This window comes from Pseudophryne corroboree, chromosome 3 (genome assembly GCF_028390025.1).
Source record: "Pseudophryne corroboree isolate aPseCor3 chromosome 3, aPseCor3.hap2, whole genome shotgun sequence".
In the NCBI taxonomy this organism is placed as follows: Eukaryota; Metazoa; Chordata; class Amphibia; order Anura; family Myobatrachidae; genus Pseudophryne; species Pseudophryne corroboree.
The window spans coordinates 381,315,535-381,338,501 of NC_086446.1; the positions used below are offsets into that span (position 1 = coordinate 381,315,535).

Consider the following 22,967-nt stretch of genomic DNA (forward strand, 5'->3'; position numbering starts at 1 on the left):
ACTCTGCTTAGGCACCACTAAGAGATTCAGCATCAGATCCGTGGCCCTTTATGTGGACCATTTCCTGCAATAAAGATATTGAGGCAGATGTATTAACCTGGAGATGGCATAAGGAAGTGATAAACCAGTGATATGTGCAAAGTGATACACGCACCAGCCAATCAGCTCCTAACTGTTAATTTACATATTGGAGCTTATTGGCTGGTGCGTGTATCACCTTGCACATATCACTGGTTTATCACTTCCTTATGCCTTCTCCAGGTTAATACATCTGCACCATTGTGCGCTTAGCTCATTAGTGATGTTCTTAGTTCCTACTAAATTCATTCATTGATACTGGTTCAGCCACAAAATTATGATCTACTGTATACAGTAGGTAGCAATGGCTTCACATAAATCATTTATAAATCTAGATCACTGTTGCTTAGAGTTGAAAGATCGATATATAATTAAAGTGTCCTGTGCAAGGACTTCACACTTCAGAATCCAGACTCCTGTATAGAATCGGTACAGAAGGTGTATTAATGCACTGCCCAGACAATGCTGGGTGCTTTCTGCTGTTAATGCTCTCACCAGTCCCTTAAAAATGCTGTCTATGGGCTTTATTGACAAAGCGGCGGTTTTCGTTAAAACGTTACTCGCAGTCAGTGTAAAGATTTCCACCTCCAACTCGACAGGAAGCAGCTGCTTACAAAAGCCACCACTTCATAAATAAAGCTAAACTTCAGAAAACCTCTGTATTATTCTGACAGTAGATAGTTATTGCAATTTTATAAGTCAGGAGTATCAACTATATAGAATAATATCAGATATGTACATTTCATATACACATTTGTCTGTGGTTTGGTGATGCCTGATATGATTCGAAACTTTACAACCAATAAGCCACATAAAGCAGTTGAACAAGAAAGTGTAAGAATTGTTTGCTGTCAGCGGTCACTCTGGTGCTCGGAAATTTGGGGCATCTGTCCCTCCACCTGTATATACTTCCCCTGTATTCCCTTCTTCCATTATTCCCTTTTTCACCCTCCAAAGCCAGCTCCCGCCACAGTCAGGAGCTAGAGAACACTGTAGGTCAATCCCGCAGTCTGCAATGTCTGTACTCCATGGGATTGAGATTCCATTCGAGCTTAATATGGTAAAAGACTTTATAGGGATCTGTAGGATATAAGAGCAGTAAATATGTTATTAGAGAGACTAGAAACAGCCAGACATTGGTGGTCATTCAGAGTTGATCGCTAGCTGCTTTCGTTCGCAGCGCAGCGATTAGGTAAAAAAGCGGCACTTCTGCGCATGCTTATGGGGCGCAGTGCGCACGCGCAACGTACTTTCACAAAAGCAGATGCAGTTTCACACAAGGTCTAGCGATGCTTTTCAGTCGCACTGCTGGCCGCAGAGTGATTGACAGGAAGTGGGTGTTTCTGGGTGGTAACTGACCGTTTTCGGGGAGTGTGTGTAAAAACGCAGGCGTGTCGGAGAAAAACGCAGGAGTGGCTGGGGAAATGTAGGCGTGGCTGGCCGAACGCAGGGCGTGTTTGCGACGTCAAAGCAGGAACTAAACAGTCTGAAGTGATCACTAGGTAGGAGTAAGTCTCGAGCTACTCAGGAACTGCACAATCTTTTTTTGTAGCAGCGCTGCGATCCTTTCGGTCACACTTCTGCTAAGCTAAGATACACTCCCAGAGGGCGGCGGCTTAGCGTTTGCACTGCTGCTAAAAGCAGCTAGCGAGCGATCAACTCGGAATAAGGGCCATTGTTGGTGGAGATCTCACTGCAGGTAACATAAATTCTACCTCAGATTAGTATTTTATTGTCAAATCTGCCAATCCCCTTACTGGAACTATAGACCCTCACAATAGACATTAGAGGTTACAGTATTTACAAACCACATAAAAATGGACAGTGATACATAGTAATTAATCAGTCACCTGACTTCATTGGCTGACTTGGACCAGACAAATGAAAGCCAAGTGCTAACATAGTAAGTTAGTAACATAGTTATTGAGATTGAAAAAAGACAATGTGTCATCGAGTTCAACCTATATTTGATCTACTGCTATGATGTGGATTTACTTCTACTGCCCCAGATACTACCATACATTATTATTAAAGGTTATATCCTTGGATGCCATTTTCAGCTAAAAAATTGCCTAACTCTTTTTTAAACATATTAATTGTGTCAGCCATTACAACCTTCTCTGGCAGAGAGTTTCATATCTTTACTGCCCTTACTGTGAAGAAGCCATTCCTGCTAAGGGTATGAAACGTCCTCTTCTCTAAACTTAGGGGGTGACCGCGTGTCCTGTGTATAGGTCTCTTGATAAACAAATTGCCTGATAGTTCAGTGTATTGACCCTTAATGTATTTGTAGATGTTAAGCATGTCTCCTCTTAGACACCTCTTTTCCAATGTAAACATATCTAACCTAGTAATCCTTTCCTTATAATCCAACGACTTTAAGCTCTTTATCAATTTTGTAGCTCTTCTCTGAACCTTTTCTTGTTCCATATCTTTTTTATAGTGTAGTACCCAGAACTGTACGCCGTATTCCAGATGCGGCCGTAGCAATGATTTATACAGTGGTAGGATTATACTGGCTTCTCTTGTCTCAATTCCTACATTTTATGCAAGCTAATACCTTATTGGCCTTTGCTGCTGCACCCTGACTATGGGCACTGCTGCTTAAGTCTACTGTCAATGAGCACCCCCAAATCCTTTTCCATTACTGATTTTCCTAGATTTTCCCCATTTAATTTAGACTGAATGTTTGCTTTTGATCCCAGTATTAAACCCCATACTACACCTTCTGTAGCTGCCCAGTCTTCCAGTTTAAATAAGTCATTCTGTAGAGAGTCTACATCCTTAACTGATTTAGGGGTACATTTACTAAGCAGTGATAAGATCGGAGAAGTGATCCAGTGGAGAAGTTGCCCATGGCAACCAATCAGCACTGAAGTAACATCTATAATTTGCATACTATAAAATGATACAGAGCTGCTGACTGGTTGATGGGGAAATATCTCCACTGGCTCACTTCTCCGCTCTTATCACTGCTTAGTAAATGTACCTCTTAATTATTTTACACAGTTTAGTGTCATCTGCAAAGTCCTGATTGCTTGCTGTAAGCTTGCCCTACTTTAATGATAATTGTTCAGTGATTACTGCTGTGTATTGACCTAAATGATAATTGTTAGATAGTAATACAAAATACAACAGTCCCCTTTTTTTTTTTACTAGAGGCTGCGGTGTTCTCCAATTTAGCAAACTCTAAAAAAAAAAGAGTTTTTTAGAGCTTGAATCCTTGACAGCTAATGCCATTTTTAGATGATATTATTCATTGTATGCGGTAGGCTACAATTTTTTTTTTCCCCGGAGGTGGATCTCTAGTACACTATGCTTGCACATGTGCAGCCAGATGATTGCCCATACCACTGGAATGTCAGGCTGTTGGCGATGTGACCACTGCTTAGGAGCTGGGTTTTCACAGGTGCAAGTAGAGCCCCAGGATAATATACATGTGGGGAAAAAATAAATTTTAAACCGCCACAGTATATGGCGATGTACAATGTTAACTATCGGGGGCCCAACACCAGTCTTAATAAACAGACCCCTTAAAATCCTACTTTTAAAAACCACACTCAGCAGAGCCAACAAGGTCCCTCCTTCATACCTGACTGCTGATTCCCACGGCCAGATCTCCCAATTTCGTCCTGCCGGACTCCCAGATGTGAAATATCTCCCCACTGAAGGTTTGTAGTTTAACTTTGACACCTGAAACACACATGCACAGCCATTATAAGATCACAATCTATCACGTTCCACTGTAACAATTTATCATACTCAGGAACAGAGATTGCTGATTATTCACTAGCAATCAGTGATATGCATCGGTGGCTTAGTGAATTTTTGCAAATTAGAAGTCTACATTCTGAAAATGACAGCTTCCATTCTGTGTTGATGAAGAAGGCATATGATAGCCATTTTTTTCATTATCATCGACCAGTGGCATCACTAAGGGGGTGCGGGCCGCACCATCTAAAGAAGTGAACCCAAAATAGCAGAGCCGCAGAGGGGTTAGGCAGGTCCGATGCCTTAGGAGTAGTCAAGGACAGTGGCTGCAAGTACCCATCAATACACGGGTCTGCGTCATACAAGGGACGTGGCTTCGTGGACATAAGGCCACGCCTCCTTTGCAAATGTGCGTATATATTCTCAGCTACACCTGGTGATGCCATTGTCATACAGCACTTTGTCACTAACTTCCTACTTTTCTATGGGACTCTTTGTATTAATGGAAGTTATATTCCCAAGTTTTTGTATCACATAACTCTTCACAGCAGCTAGTGTTTAACAATTATCCTGATCTGTATAAATGTGTACAAAGCAGCCTCATCGGTTTTTACACGCGTTGGGTATGGTATGCCGGCGGCCGGGATCACGGCTGCCAGAATTCCGGCTGGGGGGTGAGTGCAACAAAGCTCCTTGCAGGATCACTGTGCTCGCCACGCTGATGGCACGGTGGCTAGCTGCGCTCGCCATAGGTTCTATTGCCACTCTATGGGTGTTGTGGACACCCACGAGTGGGAATAGCTCCTGTTAGCCGGCATGGTCAGTTGTCGGCATACCGGCGTCGGTATCCTGATTGTAACCGCATCCCCTTTACACATTTGCATATGTCCATTCTAATGTATTTTGTATAAGTTTAGTCCTTTCTACATCCATGTACTTATATCCCTACTCATTGAATTGGATGTACAACACTTGGGATAGCTATACTACAGGCTGAGAAATCATGCTTTATACAATAGGGTTACCGCATTATTATGGTAATTTCACTCTTTGCTTTAAACTAGCCAAGTCTCAATACTTTAAATGAAATTCATGGCCATGATTTACCGTTGAACCAACTGGGGGCTGTTATTCCTCCGCTGGACAGTGAATCACTTTGTAAGCTCCATTGTTCCATCTGGCTGTCCCATGAGTAAATCCCTGAACTTTTAGTGTCCAAAGTAGTCATGGAGTCCTATACAGCAGAGAAAAGAAAAGAAGAAATGTAAGCTTTGTTGTGCACAATGTAGGCTGAAAAAGAAACTTAGGTGAAAGGAATGGCAAATAAGGAATAGAAGTGAAAGGGTAGTGACATCTATTTGTAATACATAGGGGCATATTTATTCATTATCGGGTCTGAGACAGCTAATTATAATTTCTTATCGCTGCTATTCACTGCAATAATACATTTTGATTTGCCTGAATGTATTAAAATATATCCTCATGGACAGGAGTCCCTGCACTGTGTAAGTAGTGAGGAGATCGCATTGGCAAAGCCTCCACTACTTCTTCAGGAGGTGTGTGCAGTACTGTGCATGCGTGGTCTGCGGACCACACATGCACTAGTGGTGAGTGCCGGAAAGGGATCCTACAGTTCACTCTCTGGTAGTTTTTGCGTAATGTAGCCCATAGGCTACAACAGACTAATGTCATTAGTGTCACAAGGAAGTGCCCCAGTTTATACACAAGTAGTCTTTGGAGTATTGCAGATGGCTTTACTGTAGCATATAGTCCTTTAGCAGTGGGCTTCATCACACAAAACAAGTAGTTATAATGTCCATTAAACCGAAGTTTAGCACCCAAGAAACACTGGGAAACAGCAGGTAGGGCCAGCTCCAGGCATGCTCCACTAGAGCTGCTGCGCGGGGCGCCACCCTTAATGGGTGCCGCTATTCATCGCCACCAAATTGTAGCCGGGTCCCTAATAACAGCTGTCCACCCCAACTCCCGTGATGATGGGGGAGTGTTGTGGGCGGGCCAAGGCTAGAGTGTGTGTTAGCTGTGCGGAGCCTGCGTGTGACATCAGATGCCGACGCCATGCTTATGGATAACATCAAGTTGGAGAAAGGACCTCTGACATCACCAGGGGGAGGAGCCACTTCACCAGGGGGAGGAGCCATGTCCAAACAGGGTACCCTAAATGTATCCTCGTCACCGGGTTACTAAAGGGTTACTGGCGTGGATAGTAAAAGAACTATCCCACCTAGCTCCTCCCCCTGACATCAGAGGTCCTTTCTCCAACTTGGTTCTTGCATCTACCCCAACGCCATCCCTGCCCAGCCTGCGCACAGTGACCAGACCAGTTCACACTGCTGCGTGGTCATCGTCGCCAAACAGGGTGCGGTGGACCGTGGACGTTATGGCGGTGCTAGGTATGTTCCCCACAGTGTGCCCGCATCTCCCCCGCTCTCCTGTCTGGTGTGGCTCCATTGCTACTTCTGATGAGTCCGCTTCTCAGTACAGCGCAGTCTCTGGGTCTGTGTTACCGGCTCCTGTCATTTTATGTGAAGCAGTCACCTCCCTCCTGCCAGGCTGGGTGAGAGATGTAGTTGACAGGCTATACACATGGCCAGGTGTGACTGGGCACACTGGGGGGATGCAGGACACATGATGGGGCAGATGGTGCGGGAAGAGCTGCCCTCCTGCTGAGCTCATTATCCCAGAGTCTGATGTGGCCAGGCTGGCCCCCAATGTACTGTTACTAACTACTATTTCTCTGTTATCCCTATCACTATTATAAATAAGGCTACTAATAGTCCTGGCCAGCTAATATGTCATAATATGTGCTTTTCTATGACAGTACATGTTTATTGAAGATATCATTCCCATTATCTAGTAAGCAGTATGCTGGGGGTATAATGTGTATCTGGCATTATGTGTAACTGGCACCTCTTAGGATATTATGTGTATCTGGCACTACTGGGGGCATTACATGTATCTGGCACTGCTGGGGGTATAATGTGTATCTGGCATTACGTGTGACTTGCAACTCTAGGGGCATTACGTGTATCTGGCACTGCTGGGGCCATTATGTGTAACTGGCACTACTAGGGGCATTACGTTTTTTAAGCCAATCCTCATTTCTGAGGGCAGCATATGTAAGCAGCTATCACTGTGGCCATTATGTGTAAGGCTGCCAATTATGTGTAGAGGGGTTGTGTGATATATATATGTATATATACACATATATATATATATATTTAATTATTATAACATTCAATTTGTATGTATGATAACATAATATATATTTATGAGGCCACGCCCACTTTCAGGAGCGTGCGTGCCTTTGGCTGGCCCATGTATTGAAGGGGAGAGGGGGCGCTTCAAATATTCTCGCTCAGGGTGCTAGTAGTGCTGGGGCCGGACCTGACAGCAGGTATATGAAAGTTGTTATAATGGGGTAGGCTTGATGCACTGGGACTGGTTTAAGTAGGGAGCTCCTCACATCCATGGGTGGAGCGGGTCACATGAACACAGCCCTGGATCCGATTTGGCTAGAGAGTTACCCGATAGAAATCCAATATGGCTGCTGTGGATGACCAGAAGAAGTGCAGAACACTATGATATGACACCACCGGACAGGATAAGCAGGGTCAAACTCTGCTATGCATCACATTCCATAGTGATGGAAACTCGTTTAAAAAGCAGTCCCTAAAGAAACCTATTGGGGCTGCTTTTGTGAGCAAAAACTGTAAAGTACATCCTCTGATATCTGCTGCTGTCCCCAGCTACATGCGTTCGGGGGTTTTCTTATTATTCGTGGGTAGCCCCCGAAGATGGGGAGTTTTGGGGGGGGAGGAGTAATATCCTGCAAATAATACCTAATAACTAGGCTCCTTAATCACACTCATTTGTACCTTGTGGCTGGGCAGAAGCTCCAGGCTGTCGCCACTCAAAAACATTTCTTGCTGTTCCTCAAGTAAGAATGGCTGGGAGAGGTTCTCCTTATATAGATCTGCAAAAAGAAGGGTAGGCAAATGGTAAGACAAACTACGTCACTGCAGTGGGATTATTAAAGTTTTTTTGATAGCAGCAGCATCCAGTCTTCTGTGAAGTTGCAAAAGCTCTCCATTACCGCAATGTTTCGGTACCAGACCTTTATCAAGACGATTCATGTTTAGGCTTTGCTCACCCAAACTATGCCTTTTGCAACTTAATACAACATAGGATGCCACCAATTATATATATATATATATATATATACATATATAAAATGTAGTGGGCAATGAAAGACTCTAATGTCAGCATGCAATTTTTTCTGAGGTATATGGTGATGTCAGCATTACACTTTATATAATTTTAAACATAAAAGCAGGACTGTCCAGTTTACAGATTATTAGATTATTAACTAACCTATTTCTAAACGCTCTATCTCCATGTCACATGAGATTTTGGGTTGATCCACACTTTTGTCTCTCAGAGTGAAAGTAGGTATTTCTGTTATGCATTTCATGTGGTGGCACAACGTAGTGCCACATTCTCCAGCACACAACGTGGATTTGGAGTGAGTGACCTCTGGTACTTCCTTGGAGACAACAGGGAAACTCCGCGGTTCTCTGTATTCTGAGCTATGTGGAAATTTCACACCTCCCACTATAAAAAAACAAAAACATATTTATTAAAGTTTATAATTTACAGTTACCTCTGTTTTTTTCTGCTGGCTAAAATGCTTTGTAACCCTCACTACAAAAAAGCTGAATATCGGAGGATGTGTGATCCATGAAACCAATTGAAAAAATAAGAATTTACTCACCGGTAATTCTATTTCTCGTAGTCCGTAGTGGATGCTGGGACTCCGTAAGGACCATGGGGAATAGCGGCTCCGCAGGAGACTGGGCACAACTATAAAGAAAGCTTTTAGACTACTAGTGTGCACTGGCTCCTCCCACTATGACCCTCCTCCAGACTTCAGTTAGGATACTGTGCCCGGAAGAGCTGACACAATAAGGAAGGATTTTGAATCCCGGGTAAGACTCATACCAGCCACACCAATCACACCGTATAACTCGTGATACAATACCCAGTTAACAGTATGATAACAACTGAGCCTCTCAACAGATGGCTCAACAATAACCCTTTAGTTAAGCAATAACTATATACAAGTATTGCAGACAATCCGCACTTGGGATGGGCGCCCAGCATCCACTACGGACTACGAGAAATAGAATTACCGGTGAGTAAATTCTTATTTTCTCTGACGTCCTAAGTGGATGCTGGGACTCCGTAAGGACCATGGGGATTATACCAAAGCTCCCAAACGGGCGGGAGAGTGCGGATGACTCTGCAGCACCGAATGGGCAAACTCTAGGTCCTCCTCAGCCAGGGTGTCAAACTTGTAGAATTTAGCAAACGTGTTTGACCCCGACCAAGTAGCTGCTCGGCAAAGTTGAAGAGCCGAGACCCCTCGGGCAGCCGCCCAAGAAGAGCCCACCTTCCTCGTGGAATGGGCTTTCACAGATTTAGGATGCGGCAGTCCAGCCGCAGAATGTGCAGGCTGAATCGTACTACAGATACAGCGAGCAATAGTCTACTTTGAAGCAGGTGCACCCAACTTGTTGGGCGCATACAGGATAAAGAGCGAGTCAGTCTTTCTGACTCCAGCTGTCCTGGAAACATAGATTTTCAGGGCCCTGACTACGTCCAACAACTTGGAAGCCTCCAAGTCTTTTGTAGCCGCAGGCACCACGATAGGTTGGTTCAGATGAAAAGCCGATACCACTTTGGGGAGAAACTGGGGACGAGTCCTCAATTCTGCCCTATCCATATGGAAAATCAGATAAGGGCTTTTACATGACAAAGCCGCCAATTCTGATACACGCCTGGCCGAAGCTAAGGCCAACAACATGACCACTTTCCACGTGAGATATTTTAAATCCACGGTTTTCAGTGGCTCAAACCAATGTGACTTTAGGAAATCCAACACCACGTTGAGATCCCAAGGTGCCACTGGAGGCACAAAAGGGGGCTGAATATGCAGCACTCCCTTAACAAAAGTCTGAACTTCAGGTAGTGAAGCCAGTGCTCTCTGGATGAAAATCGATAGAGCCGAAATCTGGACCTTAATGGAACCCAATTTAAGGCCCATAGTCACCCCTGACTGTAGGAAGTGCAGGAAACGGCCCAGCTGAAATTCCTCCGTTGGGGCCTTCCTGGCCTCACACCACGCAACATATTTTCGCCATATGCGGTGATAATGGTTTGCGGTTACTTCTTTCCTAGCTTTAATCAGCGTAGGAATGACTTCCTCCGGAATGCCCTTTTCCTTCAGGATCCCGTGTTCAACCACCATGCCGTCAAACGCAGCCGCGGTAAGTCTTAGAACAGACAGGGCCCCTGCTGCAGCAGGTCTTGTCTGAGCGGCAGAGGCCATGGGTCCTCTGAAATCATTTCTTGAAGTTCCGGGTACCAAGCTCTTCTTGGCCAATCCGGAACAATGAGTATCGTTCTTACTCCTCTTCTCCTTATTATCCTCAGTACCTTTGGTATGAGAGGAAGAGGAGGGAACACATAAACCGACCGGTACACCCACGGTGTCACTAGAGCGTCCACAGCTATCGCCTGCGGGTCTCTTGACCTGGCGCAATACTTTTCTAGCTTTTTGTTTAGGCGGGACGCCATCATGTCCACCTGTGGCCTTTCCCAACGGTTTACAATCATTTGAAAGACTTCTGGATGAAGTCCCCACTCTCCCGGGTGAAGGTCGTGCCTGCTGAGGAAGTCTGCTTCCCAGTTGTCCACTCCCGGAATGAACACTGCTGACAGTGCTAACACGTGATTTTCCGCCCATCGGAGAATCCTTGTGGCTTCTGCCATCGCCGTCCTGCTTCTCGTGCCGCCCTGTCGGTTTACATGGGCGACCGCCGTGATGTTGTCTGACTGGATCAATACCGGCTGGTTTTGAAGCAGGGATTTTGCCTGACTTAGGGCATTGTAAATGGCCCTTAGTTCCAGAATATTTATGTGCAGGGAAGTCTCCTGACTTGACCATAGACCTTGGAAGTTTCTTCCCTGTGTGACTGCCCCCCAGCCTCGAAGGCTGGCATCCATGGTCACCAGGACCCAGTCCTGTATGCCGAATCTGCGGCCCTCTTGAAGATGAGCACTCTGCAGCCACCACAGCAGAGACACCCTTGTCCTTGGAGACAGGGTTATCAGCCGATGCATCTGAAGATGCGATCCGGACCACTTGTCCAACAGGTCCCACTGAAAGGTTCTTGCATGAAACCTGCCGAATGGAATCGCTTCGTAGGAAGCTACCATCTTTCCCAGGATCCGCGTGCAGTGATGCACCAACACCTGTTTTGGTTTTAGGAGTCCTCTGACTAGAGATGACAGCTCCTTGGCCTTCTCCTCCGGGAGAAACACTTTTTTCTGTTCTGTGTCCAGAACCATCCCCAGGAACAGTAGACGTGTCGTAGGGACCAGCTGTGACTTTGGAATGTTTAGAATCCAGCCATGCTGTTGTAGCACCTCCCGAGATAGTGCTACCCCGACCAACAACTGCTCTCTGGACCTCGCCTTTATCAGGAGATCGTCCAAGTACGAGATAATTAAAACTCCCTTCTTTCGAAGGAGTATCATCATTTCGGCCATTACCTTGGTAAAGACCCTCGGAGCCGTGGATAGACCGAACGGGAACGTCTGGAATTGGTAATGACAATCCTGTACCACAAATCTGAGGTACTCCCGGTGAGGATGGTAAATGGGGACATGCAGGTAAGCATCCTTGATGTCCAGTGATACCATGTAACCCCTCTCGTCCAGGCTTGCAATAACCGCCCTGAGCGATTCCATCCGGTTTCGGTACCACAAACATTGTGGAATAGTAACCCCGTCCTTGTTGAAGTAGGGGTACCTTTACTATCACTTGTTGTGAATACAGCTTGTGAATTGCCTGTAACACTGCCTCCCTGCCTGAGGGAGTGGTTGGCAAGGCAGATTTGAGGAAACGGCGGGGGGGGGGGACGTCTCGAATTCCAGCATGTACCCCTGAGATACTATCTGAAAAATCCAGGGATCCACCCGTGAGCGAGCCCGCTGATTGCTGAAATATTTGAGACGGGCCCCCACCGTACCTGGCTCCGCCTGTGGAGCCCCAGCGTCATGCTGTGGACTTAGAGGAAGCGGGGGAGGACTTTTGCTCCTGGGAACTGGCTGTATGCTGCAGCTTTTATCCCCTACCTCTGCCTCTGGGCAGAAAGGACGCGCCTTTAACCCGCTTGCCCCTATTGGGCCGAAAGGACTGTACCTGATAATACGGTGCTTTCTTTGGCTGTGAGGGAACATGGGGTAAAAATGTAGACTTCCCAGCTGTTGCTGTGGAAACGAGGTCCGAGAGACCATCCCCGAACAACTCCTCACCCTTATAAGGCAGAACTTCCATGTGTCTTTTGGAATCTGCATCTCCTGTCCACTGCCGAGTCCATAACCCTCTCCTGGCAGAAATGGACATAGCACTAATTTTGAAAGCCAGCCGGCAAATATCCCTCTGTGCATCCCTCATGTATAAAAGTGCGTCTTTTATATGCTCTACGGTTAGCAATATAGTGTCCCTGTCTAGGGTATCAATATTTTCTAACAGGGAATCTGACCATGCAGCTGCAGCACTGCACATCCATGCTGAAGCAATAGCTGGTCTCAGTATAACACCTGTGTGTGTATATATAGATTTCAGGATAGCCTCCTGCTTTCTATCAGCAGATTCCTTCAGGGCGGCCGTATCCGGAGACGGTAGTGCCACCTTCTTTGACAAGCGTGTGAGCGCTTTATCCACTCTAGGGGATGTTTCCCAACGTGACCTATCCTCTGGTGGGAAAGGGTACGCCATTAGTAACCTCTTAGAAATTACCAGCTTCTTATCAGGGGAAGCCCACGCTTCTTCACACACTTCATTTAACTCCTCAGATGGAGGAAAAGCTACTGGTAATTTTTTCTCTCCAAACATAATACCCTTTTTTGTGGTACCGGGGGTAACATCAGAAATGTGCAACACATTTTTCATTGCCTCAATCATGTAACGTGTGGCCCTACTGGAAGTTACATTAGTCTCATCGTCGTCGACACTGGAGTCAGTATCCGTGTCGACATTGTGTCTGCCATCTGAGGTAGCGGGCGTTTTAGAGCCCCTGATGGCTTTTGAGACGCCTGGGCAGGCACAGGCTGAGAAGCCGGCTGTCCCACATTTGGTATGTCGTCAAACCTTTTATGCAAGGAGTCGACACTGTCGCGTAATTCCTTCCACAGCACCATCCACTCAGGTGTCGACCCCGCAGGGGGTGACATCACATTTACAGGCATCTGCTCCGCCTCCACATAAGCCTCCTCATCAAACATGTCGACACAGCCGTACCGACACACCGCAAACACACAGGGAATGCTCTGACAGAGGACAGGACCCCACAAAGCCCTTTGGGGAGACAGAGAAAGAGTATGCCAGCACACACCAGAGCGCTATATAACACAGGGATCCCACTATAAATGAGTGTTTTCCCTTATAGCTGCTTTTTATATATATATATATCCTGCGCCTAAATTTAGTGCCCCCCCCTCTCTTTTTTACCCTTCTGTAGCTTGCAGACTGCAGGGGAGAGCCAGGGAGCTTCCTTCCAGCGGAGCTGTGAGTGAAAAATGTCGCCAGTGTGCTGAGGGAGATGGCCCCGCCCCTTTTCCGGCGGACTTCTCCCGCTTTTTCTGGAATACTGGCAGGGGTATTTTTACATCTATATAGCCTCTAGGACTATATATGATGTAGATTTGCCAGCCAAGGTGTCTTATATTGCCCTCAGGGCGCCCCCCCCCAGCGCCCTGCACCCATCAGTGACCGGAGTGTGAGGTGTACATGAGGAGCAATGGCGCACAGCTGCAGTGCTGTGCGCTACCTTGGTGAAGACCGAAGTCTTCTGCCGACGATTTTCCGGACCTCTTCATGCTTCTGGCTCTGTAAGGGGGACAGCGGCGCGGCTCCGGGAACGAACACCAAGGTCGGGTCCTGTGGTCGATCCCTCTGGAGCTAATGGTGTCCAGTAGCCTAAGAAGCCCAAACTACCACCTGTTAGGTAGGTTCGCTTCTTCTCCCCTTAGTCCCTCGCTGCAGTGAGTCTGTTGCCAGCAGATCTCACTGTAAAATAAAAAACCTAAATATACTTTCTTTCTAGGAGCTCAGGAGAGCCCCTAGTGTGCATCCAGCTCAGCCGGGCACAAGATTCTAACTGAAGTCTGGAGGAGGGTCATAGTGGGAGGAGCCAGTGCACACCAGTAGTCTAAAAGCTTTCTTTATAGTTGTGCCCAGTCTCCTGCGGAGCCGCTATTCCCCATGGTCCTTACGGAGTCCCAGCATCCACTTAGGACGTCAGAGAAATAATGATTGGACAGTCACCTCTCAAATGCTAGTATGTTCTCAGCTGTTTCCATTGAATAAAAGTTATTTCTTGTGGAACCTTTCCCACTGCCACTGAGAATACATTGGACCTTGAAAGGATCACATGTTCTTCCTGAATTACATGTTTTTAGCCACATGTGCCAAATATGATTTTGTTTAGATATTTTTAGCTGATGCCAAGAATATAGATTGCAGTTTTTTTTTCAGTTACATTTACAGAATGAAACATTATTTGCATTATTTCTATACTATTTTACAGTACTTCACCATTAAATTTTGCAACTCTACATTTCAGATTGAACAATATCTGTGTCTAGACCTCCACTTACTGTATATGGAGGTCTAGCCAACACAATTACATATCATTGAGCATGAAGGTATCTACCAATATTTTGCTGCCCTTTCCAAGGTATACAATGCTTACTTTTAGTGAGTGCAACATTCACTTTTTCTAGCAGATCGGCTGCTGTTGCTCTATTACTTGGATCTTTCTGTAATCCAGCCGTTATAATATTGCGGGTTAGCATGTGACAGCTGGGGGGTATCTCATGTATAGGTGGCGGTTCTGTAGCAATCTGCAAAGAGAATTGTATAGATTTGTATCTTGTCTGAATTAGAGCAATTGTTGCTTGCTGTCCTTTCTGATACAGTAACATACCTTCAGACATAAGGGTGCAGTGTGCGTGCGGCTCCATGGATGCCAGCCGTTCAACATGTGAAGGAACATGCAACATGCGCTCCACACATCTACTTTTGTGTCACAGGGTTTTCCACCTGCTATATCTGGGGCCATGTGTGTCTCAGTACCCGGGACATATTCACCTGCAGGAACACAATATGTACAATTACAACACCACTGCCCAATAGCAAATGACTAACTCTTCCTGAAAACTTCAATTTAGTGTGGTTTTTATGTAATAGATTCCTTTTTTGTACCATTTCTTCTTCTTAGCCAAACTTACATGCTTAATAATAAAAAGTTCTCCAATGAAATAGAGGGGCAGATATACTAAACCTTGGAGAGTGGTAAAGTAGGGAGAAATAGAAAATACCAACCAAGTAGCTCCTAAATGTCACTGTCACGCAGTCTGTAACAAGGCAATTAGAAGCTGATTGGCTGGTACTTTATATCTCCCCACTTTATCATTCTCCCAAGGCTTAGTACATTTCCCTTATAGTCTGATAATATGTAAAAGATTGTGTCAACATTTAGTATTACAATATATGTATTCAGTAATTTGCCTCTCGTATATCCTAGGCCAGGGCTGGCCAAACCGGTCCTCGAGATCTACCAACAGTTCATGTTTTCCAGGCCTCCTGGAGATCTGTAGAATTGTCAGTTAGGAATGAATGCAGCACATCTTAATTAGTAATGACTATACCTGTGCACCAGCTAGGAGGTCTGGAAAATGTGACCTGTTGGTAGATCTCGAGGACTGGTTTGGCCAGCCCTGTCCTAGGCTATCTCATGTTCCGTAACTGACGCATTTCACTTAGTTTCTCATATTTATGACTTTACAGAAAACAGCTTGTCATTTGATAGACATTAATACAATTAACTGGGAGGGATTCCTCCATTTAATTTCTTTCATTCTTACATTTAACCATCATTATGAGGAGTTGCACTGTGCTGCCTGTAAGGATTAATCAATATATGCTCCAGAGCCAAAGAAATATACACTCTGTAACTTCACTGCACTGTGTAGAGGTTATATCAATATTGTTATATTTTTGTATATATCGTGAGCATTTCTGTTATTCCATTAATAGCTGTGTTGGCTGGTTACGTGTCACAGTTAGAGAACTTGCTTTTTCAAATAGACTTGTTCACTTTATCTTATATTTATTTCAATCTCTCCAAATTGTATTTGTGTTGCAGGGAATTGTTAATTGGCCAGCATTGTTACTCACTTGTCACTAGTTGTGCACTGGACTTGCCGGGAGGGAGATGTGCAGCATGGCCAAAGTCACACAAATACACAGTTTTACTATCCTCACTCAGGAGAACATTGTCAGCTGTAAATAGAGAAAGGCTGATTAGAAGGGATACTTCAAGAGGCAAATGGGCAAACACAAAAATAATGTCAGGGACTTACCTTTTATATCCCCATGCACCACATTGGCAGCATGAAGATGTTTTAGGCCCAGCAGTACTTGTGCCATATAATACAGGGCCAATTCCTCTGTTAGGTAGCCACGTCTCATGATCAGCTGGCCCAGAGATCCCCCTGAATAACAGATTTTACAGCTTGTTACACTCTTTGCAAAACAAGACAGTTCCACGCTTCTACTAAAGACATGTCCCCTGAACTGGCTAAAGCATATCTTCAGATCACAAAGCCCCACCTATTTTCAGCTGCAGAAATTGGACTGCTGGGGGAGAAAGCAGAGAAGAGATCCTACATTAGATGGGATCAGAGTTGCCTACCCTCCCTCATTCTGCAGGAGACTCCCTGAAATAGCAGCACTCTCCCTCACTCCCTGAATAGACCAGCAATCTCCCTGATTTTACATTACATTCTTGGTGTAAAAAACTAAATTAGAGATACATACATTCAAATGAGTTCATCTGTGCCATTTTCCTGCATTGTTATAAGGCACAATGATCGCTATGGCTACATGCATTTTAAATAAGGTTTCTCTTGGCCACTTACAGTATATGGAAGCTCTTCTAAAACACAATACACAAACAAGTCCTGAAAAATATTGGTGTCTTTTCTTCAACAAGTAGATCTTACAAACTTTGGGGATCATTTACATTTAAGTCATTTTTATGACACCTCTCTCAGATGTAGCAGTACACGTCGGCACTGATAGGTGTTACTTTCACAATCTCCCTGAAATGCTTTTTCAAAAGTAGGCAAGTATGGATGGGATTAAATATCGTAGGACAAGAGTACTGAGCGACAGCAGGTGAAGTACCACCACCTGCTCGCGAAGCACAGCCACTTATAGGGGAATGCTTGGGAATTGGTGACATGAACATGTTCCTGGCAGTGTTTAGTACAACTCTCTGTGGAACGCAGCACTATTTGTAGGCATTGCCGGTGCTACCATTAGGTAGATGCCTAAGGGATCCAGCACCTGAGGGGGCAGCAGTGATACTACTGACATACTAATAGTCTGTCAAATAGACATCCTTATTTTACTTAACACCAGTGGTGGCAAAAGAGCCTACCAGCAGTGGCTGCCGCCCCCGCCCTTGTCAGCTGCTGTCTGGCTGAGATTACAGACATGTCACAGTCTGACAGCAACAGAAGTACCCAACACTCACCCCCTTCCCTCTCTGCCTAGTGATTGCTCCCTGCCCCAGGACCAGCCACCAATATACTGGCACTCAGGAGACCCATCAGACAGTATAAGTGGTATCTTTCAATCCATAATGTACATTTCAGGACACAGCCCGTTGCCACTTCAGGGAAATGTGAACACATCTTCACAAACAGTGTATGTAAGCTAAAAACTTGCATTTTCATTGTAAGAAGCATTATGTGTTTAACGGTTGGCTTCACCCATTGTCGGGTGTCTTTATTCTTGATATGCAGGTCTGATTACAACAGTTACCACGTCCTAAACTCAACCCCACAGATAGAGGACTTTCAGATTTCTGCATGTTTCCATAACGTGTATATGTGAGTAGACCCTGGTGCTGTGCCAGAGTCTACTGGGAAAGTGGTTTGGTGGCCATTTTCTCTGTGATTTCAATTCTGTACATGCACAAACTGATGGGAAAACAGGCCCCTGCGCCATTTTTCTTGGTGAAGAACATTGGTGCAGGGTATGCAATGTGTATATGTGTGTGGTGTGGTATGACTATATATTTATATATATATATATATATATATATATATATATATATATATATATATATATATATATACATAGCCCGGCACTTAATTTAATGCAACACATTACTTGCTGGGGTGCCCTCCTAGGACTGTAATAGGTCCAATACATAATGAAGAATCGGGCAGTACTCCACAGTCTTACAGCAAAAGAAACCAGTGTCCTTTATTCCTATGTCGTTTTGGGGATATACCCAGATGTCAGGGACATTCGTACAAAACACTGTAGGACTAAAGGTCACTGTTTTCTTTTGCTGTAAGATTGTATACACACACAGTGTATATATATATATATATATATATATATATATAAAGAGAGAGAGAGTCACTAGTGAGGGTAATTCAGTGGTGGTAGGCTAAAATTTTGCCTTAGGGTGCCATGACACCTTGCACCGGTCCTGTCAACGTTATATAATGGTTCTGGTTTTTAAAACCTAACATTTTATTTAACTAATTTTATAGGTTTGCCAAAAATGTGGTGCTACTGATAATCGCAAACTTTACCATTGATGAACTTCATGAACACAGTAACCCAGGGTCCCTCTCGGACTGCCCCATACACTGGGAGTATTTTTTCAGAATCAACAGAGAGACAGCATGTCAACTCCTGGGATCGAAATCTGTTTTTGTGAATCTGGAAGAGAGAGGAGTACTAGGTTGGACACCAAGGAAAGTAAGTGGACAAACAATTGATACAGTATATATTTGCAATAGAGCCTCTTTCTCTATATTTACCTCTCAAGCAAGCAAAAGAGAAAAGTAGACTCTTGTTTGGGGGCACTTTCATAAACATATGTTTAAAACTTAGAAACAATAAAAGCTATCATAAAAAGACACAATAATATACTTCCTTAAAAAGGGATTAAAGCAAAAATATTCAATAAAATAGTGTTAAATATATATTGGATAATTATCCTATTGACACACAACTTCTGCAATAGTTTGTAAATGTCGTATGGTATTCCACTAAGTAGACTGTAGGTCAAATAACATCTAGAGACCACTATTATGCTTAATGAACAACTACTCAGTTTGGGTTTGTGTATAGCAGGTACCACATATCTCTAATGTCAAAAATGCTTCCTGTATTTGCATGGGAACTCCTAACCAACAAACACTTTGCAGGATATTAAATCATACATTGAAATGTTGGTGAACACAGAGTTAAACAGTTACGGATCAACAGATCTACAGTAAGAAGGTCTACAATCATTAGCGCGACACAAAAAAGGTCACCATGGACAAAAAGTCGACATAGTAGTCATTAGGACAACTGGTACAAAAAGGTCGATACAGGAAAATGTCGACATAGAAAAATGCTGACACCACTTTTTTTGCATGCTTTTGATGTTGTTTTTGCCATCTGAGCACACAGACCACCAATTAGTGGACTGTGTCCCCTCAATTGGTTCTCTCTGCTCACCATGCTACGGGAAAGGTGCCTTGCACCGCTACTGCTGCGCTTGGCAATCGTAGTCAATGTGGATGGTAAAGTATGAAAAAAAGTAAAAAATAAATAAATAAAAAGTCATGTCGACCATTGGCATGATGACCATTTGAACCTGTTAACCTTTTGTACCTGTCGACCATAAGCACTGTCCACCTTTCATAGGTCGACCTACTGACCATGTTGACCTAATGCATGTCGACCATATGGTGTCGACCTAGTGACTGTCTATTCTAGACACTGTAGATTTATTGACCGCCTAAGGCAGGGGTGGGGAACCTTTTTTATACCGAGGGCCATTTGGATATTTATAAAATCCTTCGGGGGCCATACAAAAATTTTCAACTTAAAAAATTACCCTGCCCCCCAGTAGGTCTGCCCCTTAGAGTTACTGTGTGTGCGCGCCGGAGACGCGCACGCGCCAAAAACATGGGTGTGGCCAGTTAAAATGGGACGTGATACACATATGCCCCCAATAGTGCGGTGCCAGATCCACAATTGCCCCCAAAGTGCCAGGTATACAAATGCCCCCACAGTGCCAGGTATACAAATGCCCCCCACAGTGCCAGGTATACAGATGCCCCCACAGTGCCAGGTATACAAATGCCCCTCACAGTGCCAGGTATACAAATGCCCCTCACAGTGCCAGGTATATAGATGCCCCCACAGTGCCAGGTATACAGATGCCCCCACAGTGCCAGGTATACAAATGCCCCTCACAGTGACAGGTATACAGATGCCCCCACAGTGCCAGGTATACAAATGCCCCTCACAGTGCCAGGTATACAGATGCCCCCACAGTGCCAGGTATACAAATGCCCCTCACAGTGCCAGGTATACAGATGCCCCCACAGTGCCAGGTATACAGATGCCCCCACAGTGCCAGGTATACAGATGCCCCCACAGTGCCAGGTATACAGATGCCCCCACAGTGCCAGGTATACAGATTCCCCCACAGTGCCAGGTATACAGATGCCCCCACAGTGCCAGGTATATAGATGCCCCCACAGTGCCAGGTATACAAATGCCCCTCACAGTGCCAGGTATACAGATGCCCCCACAGTGCCAGGTATACAAATGCCCCTCACAGTGACAGGTATACAGATGCCCCCACAGTGCCAGGTATACAGATGCCCCCACAGTGCCAGGTATACAGATGCCCCCACAGTGCCAGGTATACAGATGCCCCCACAGTGCCAGGTATACAGATTCCCCCACAGTGCCAGGTATACAGATGCCCCCACAGTGCCAGGTATACAGATGCCTCCACAGTGCCAGGTATACAAATACCCCCCACAGTGCCAGGTATACAGCCCCCACAGTGCCAGGTATACAGATTCCCCCACAGTGCCAGGTATACAAATGCCCTCCCCTCCGTGCTGCTTACCGTGGACGCGACGGAGGAGAGCGCGGCTGTCGGGTGAAAGCGGCAAGTGTAGTACTTCAAATCAGCCGCCGGTTCGAGAGCCAATCAGAGCTCGCGGACCGGCAGCCGCGGCTCCTGATTGGCTGCCGGTCCGCGAGCTCTGATTGGCTCACGGACCGGCGGCTGGTTTGAAGTACTACACGCCGCTGGTCCCATTCTACAGCCGCGCTCTCCTCCGTCTCCCTGCTCTGACAGCTGAGACACGCTGCCGCCCGACTGAGCGGCAGCGTGTCTCACTGACACAACCTGGTGGGCCGGACCAAACGGCTTCGCGGGCCGTATACGGCCCGCGGGCCGGAGGTTCCCCACCCCTGGCCTAAGGTCACATTCGTACAATGTATCCAATTGGCAGTCCTTATGCACACCACAAATACCACAGAGTTACAAAAAACTCACTTCTGTGGTCACATAGAGGGTGAATACGCAAAATTCAAAAGTAAAACACTCCACATAAGATGATTACATTTATACACTGCAAATATAGCTATTTGTGCATCTCTTATGATATCTGCTACAGTAACTTGTATACAGACAGATCTGAAAAGCGCATGCATGTAATAGGAGTGGAGATCTGCTATTAGCCATGGTTAATATGGTAGCATTCTTACCTTTTTGGCTGCAAACAGGAATCCTGTCTTTTTGTCCTTTCCCAGGTACACATCCCCAAAAGATCCACTGCCCAGTTCTTTACACTTCATCCATTGCTTATCTTCTCTATACTCATAATCTTCCATCTTCAGCTCCTAAGAAGTGAAATGTAGAGTATTTGCTGTAATGTTGCCAATAGCTACATATTATACACTAGGTGAATCATCGCGCCCTACTGGCTCTCTTTACACCATCATAAGGGGCTACGCCCCCTTAACCCTTGCGGCGTGCAATATTTTTAGTATATGGAGTATTACCACCAATCATAATTATGTGAGTGGTTAAATATTGCACGGACAAAGGGCGTGCGATGGTTAAGGAGTCATAGCCCCTTGCAACGACGTGAACAGCGCACCCAGGGCCTGATGAATCACCTAGTAGGTGCTGTGCTTGGGGGAGTGGCGGAGACGCGGATGGAGGGGTCCAGGGGAGACGCGGGTGGGGGAGTGCCGGTTTGCGGGGGAGCCGCGGGTGGGGGAGGGGTTGGTGCAGTGGGTGGGGGAGGGGGTCCCAAGCCACCGCGGGTGGGGGAGGTGTGGTTGTGGGGGTGCCACGGGGTGAAGGATGGGCGGGTGCGGGGGTGCTGCAGGTGGCCGAGGGGGTTTGGAGCCACCGCGGGTGGTGGAGGGGGTGCCGCGGATGGGGCCCGGAGGTACTGCGAGTGGGGGAGGGGAGGGTAATGCTTCTCCTGCTTCTCCTCCTGGAAGCAGCTAGGTTGCTGTCCTCCAACTTTGGCAGTGGCTCTCCCGGAGACTCGCACAGCAGCCAGTCACTATTGTTAGCTCCGGTGTCCCAACACGCCGCATTACAGGGAAGAAGATGCACTAAATAAACTATAGCTCCCAGCAGCCCTCAATGCTGGAATGCTTCGGCGATAAGGGCTGCTGGGAGCTGTAGTTTATTAGAGTGCATCTACTTCCCTGTAATGCAGCGCGTTGGGACACCGGCGCTAACAATAGTGACTGGCTGGCAGAACTGACTGACTGGCTGAATCAATGTAAAAGGTGAGAGTGCTGTGCAGTGTCTGTGACACTGCACACCCACTCCATTGCACAGCACTTTCACCTTTTACATTGATTCAGCGTCCAGACATTACCCTCCGCGATATCACCCACTCTATCCGTTAAATTAGCCATCTTGGGGCTGGCAACCCAGGTGCTCTGAGTCAGGGCCTCTAGGGATCTGTGCGCGGCTGTGGTGGGGAGGCACTTCTGTGACATCACGCGCACAGGAGGCTGCGGGGCTCAAGAGAGTATGCGGCGCAGGGAGGGCTTTGAAAACCTTCCGCTGCGCCACTTTCATACACATCTATGCCCGTGGCCGCAGCAGCTTTTTTTCCACCTGCGCTGTGGCTAGGGAGTGGGGATTGTTGATGTTGGAGGGGGCAGGCGGACT

The 22,967-nt window shown here is 45.9% G+C and overlaps 1 protein-coding gene across 1 annotated transcript in view; it reads right to left on the reverse strand.

Moving 5' to 3' along the window:
• Nucleotides 1-233: 233 nt before the first annotated feature.
• Nucleotides 234-22,967, reverse strand: part of MAP3K14 (mitogen-activated protein kinase kinase kinase 14) — a 64,912-nt gene continuing 42,178 nt past the window's right edge. Inside the window, exons 6-16 of the mRNA XM_063959993.1 lie at nucleotides 21,533-21,667; nucleotides 18,556-18,685; nucleotides 16,303-16,434; nucleotides 16,118-16,222; nucleotides 14,865-15,028; nucleotides 14,631-14,781; nucleotides 8,182-8,421; nucleotides 7,686-7,783; nucleotides 4,897-5,023; nucleotides 3,671-3,771; nucleotides 234-1,158 (exon numbers count right to left, since the gene is read on the reverse strand). Coding sequence (XP_063816063.1) covers nucleotides 937-1,158; nucleotides 3,671-3,771; nucleotides 4,897-5,023; nucleotides 7,686-7,783; nucleotides 8,182-8,421; nucleotides 14,631-14,781; nucleotides 14,865-15,028; nucleotides 16,118-16,222; nucleotides 16,303-16,434; nucleotides 18,556-18,685; nucleotides 21,533-21,667 — 1,605 coding nt within the window. The 3' untranslated portion in view covers nucleotides 234-936. The remainder of the gene's footprint in view (nucleotides 1,159-3,670; nucleotides 3,772-4,896; nucleotides 5,024-7,685; nucleotides 7,784-8,181; nucleotides 8,422-14,630; nucleotides 14,782-14,864; nucleotides 15,029-16,117; nucleotides 16,223-16,302; nucleotides 16,435-18,555; nucleotides 18,686-21,532; nucleotides 21,668-22,967) is intronic.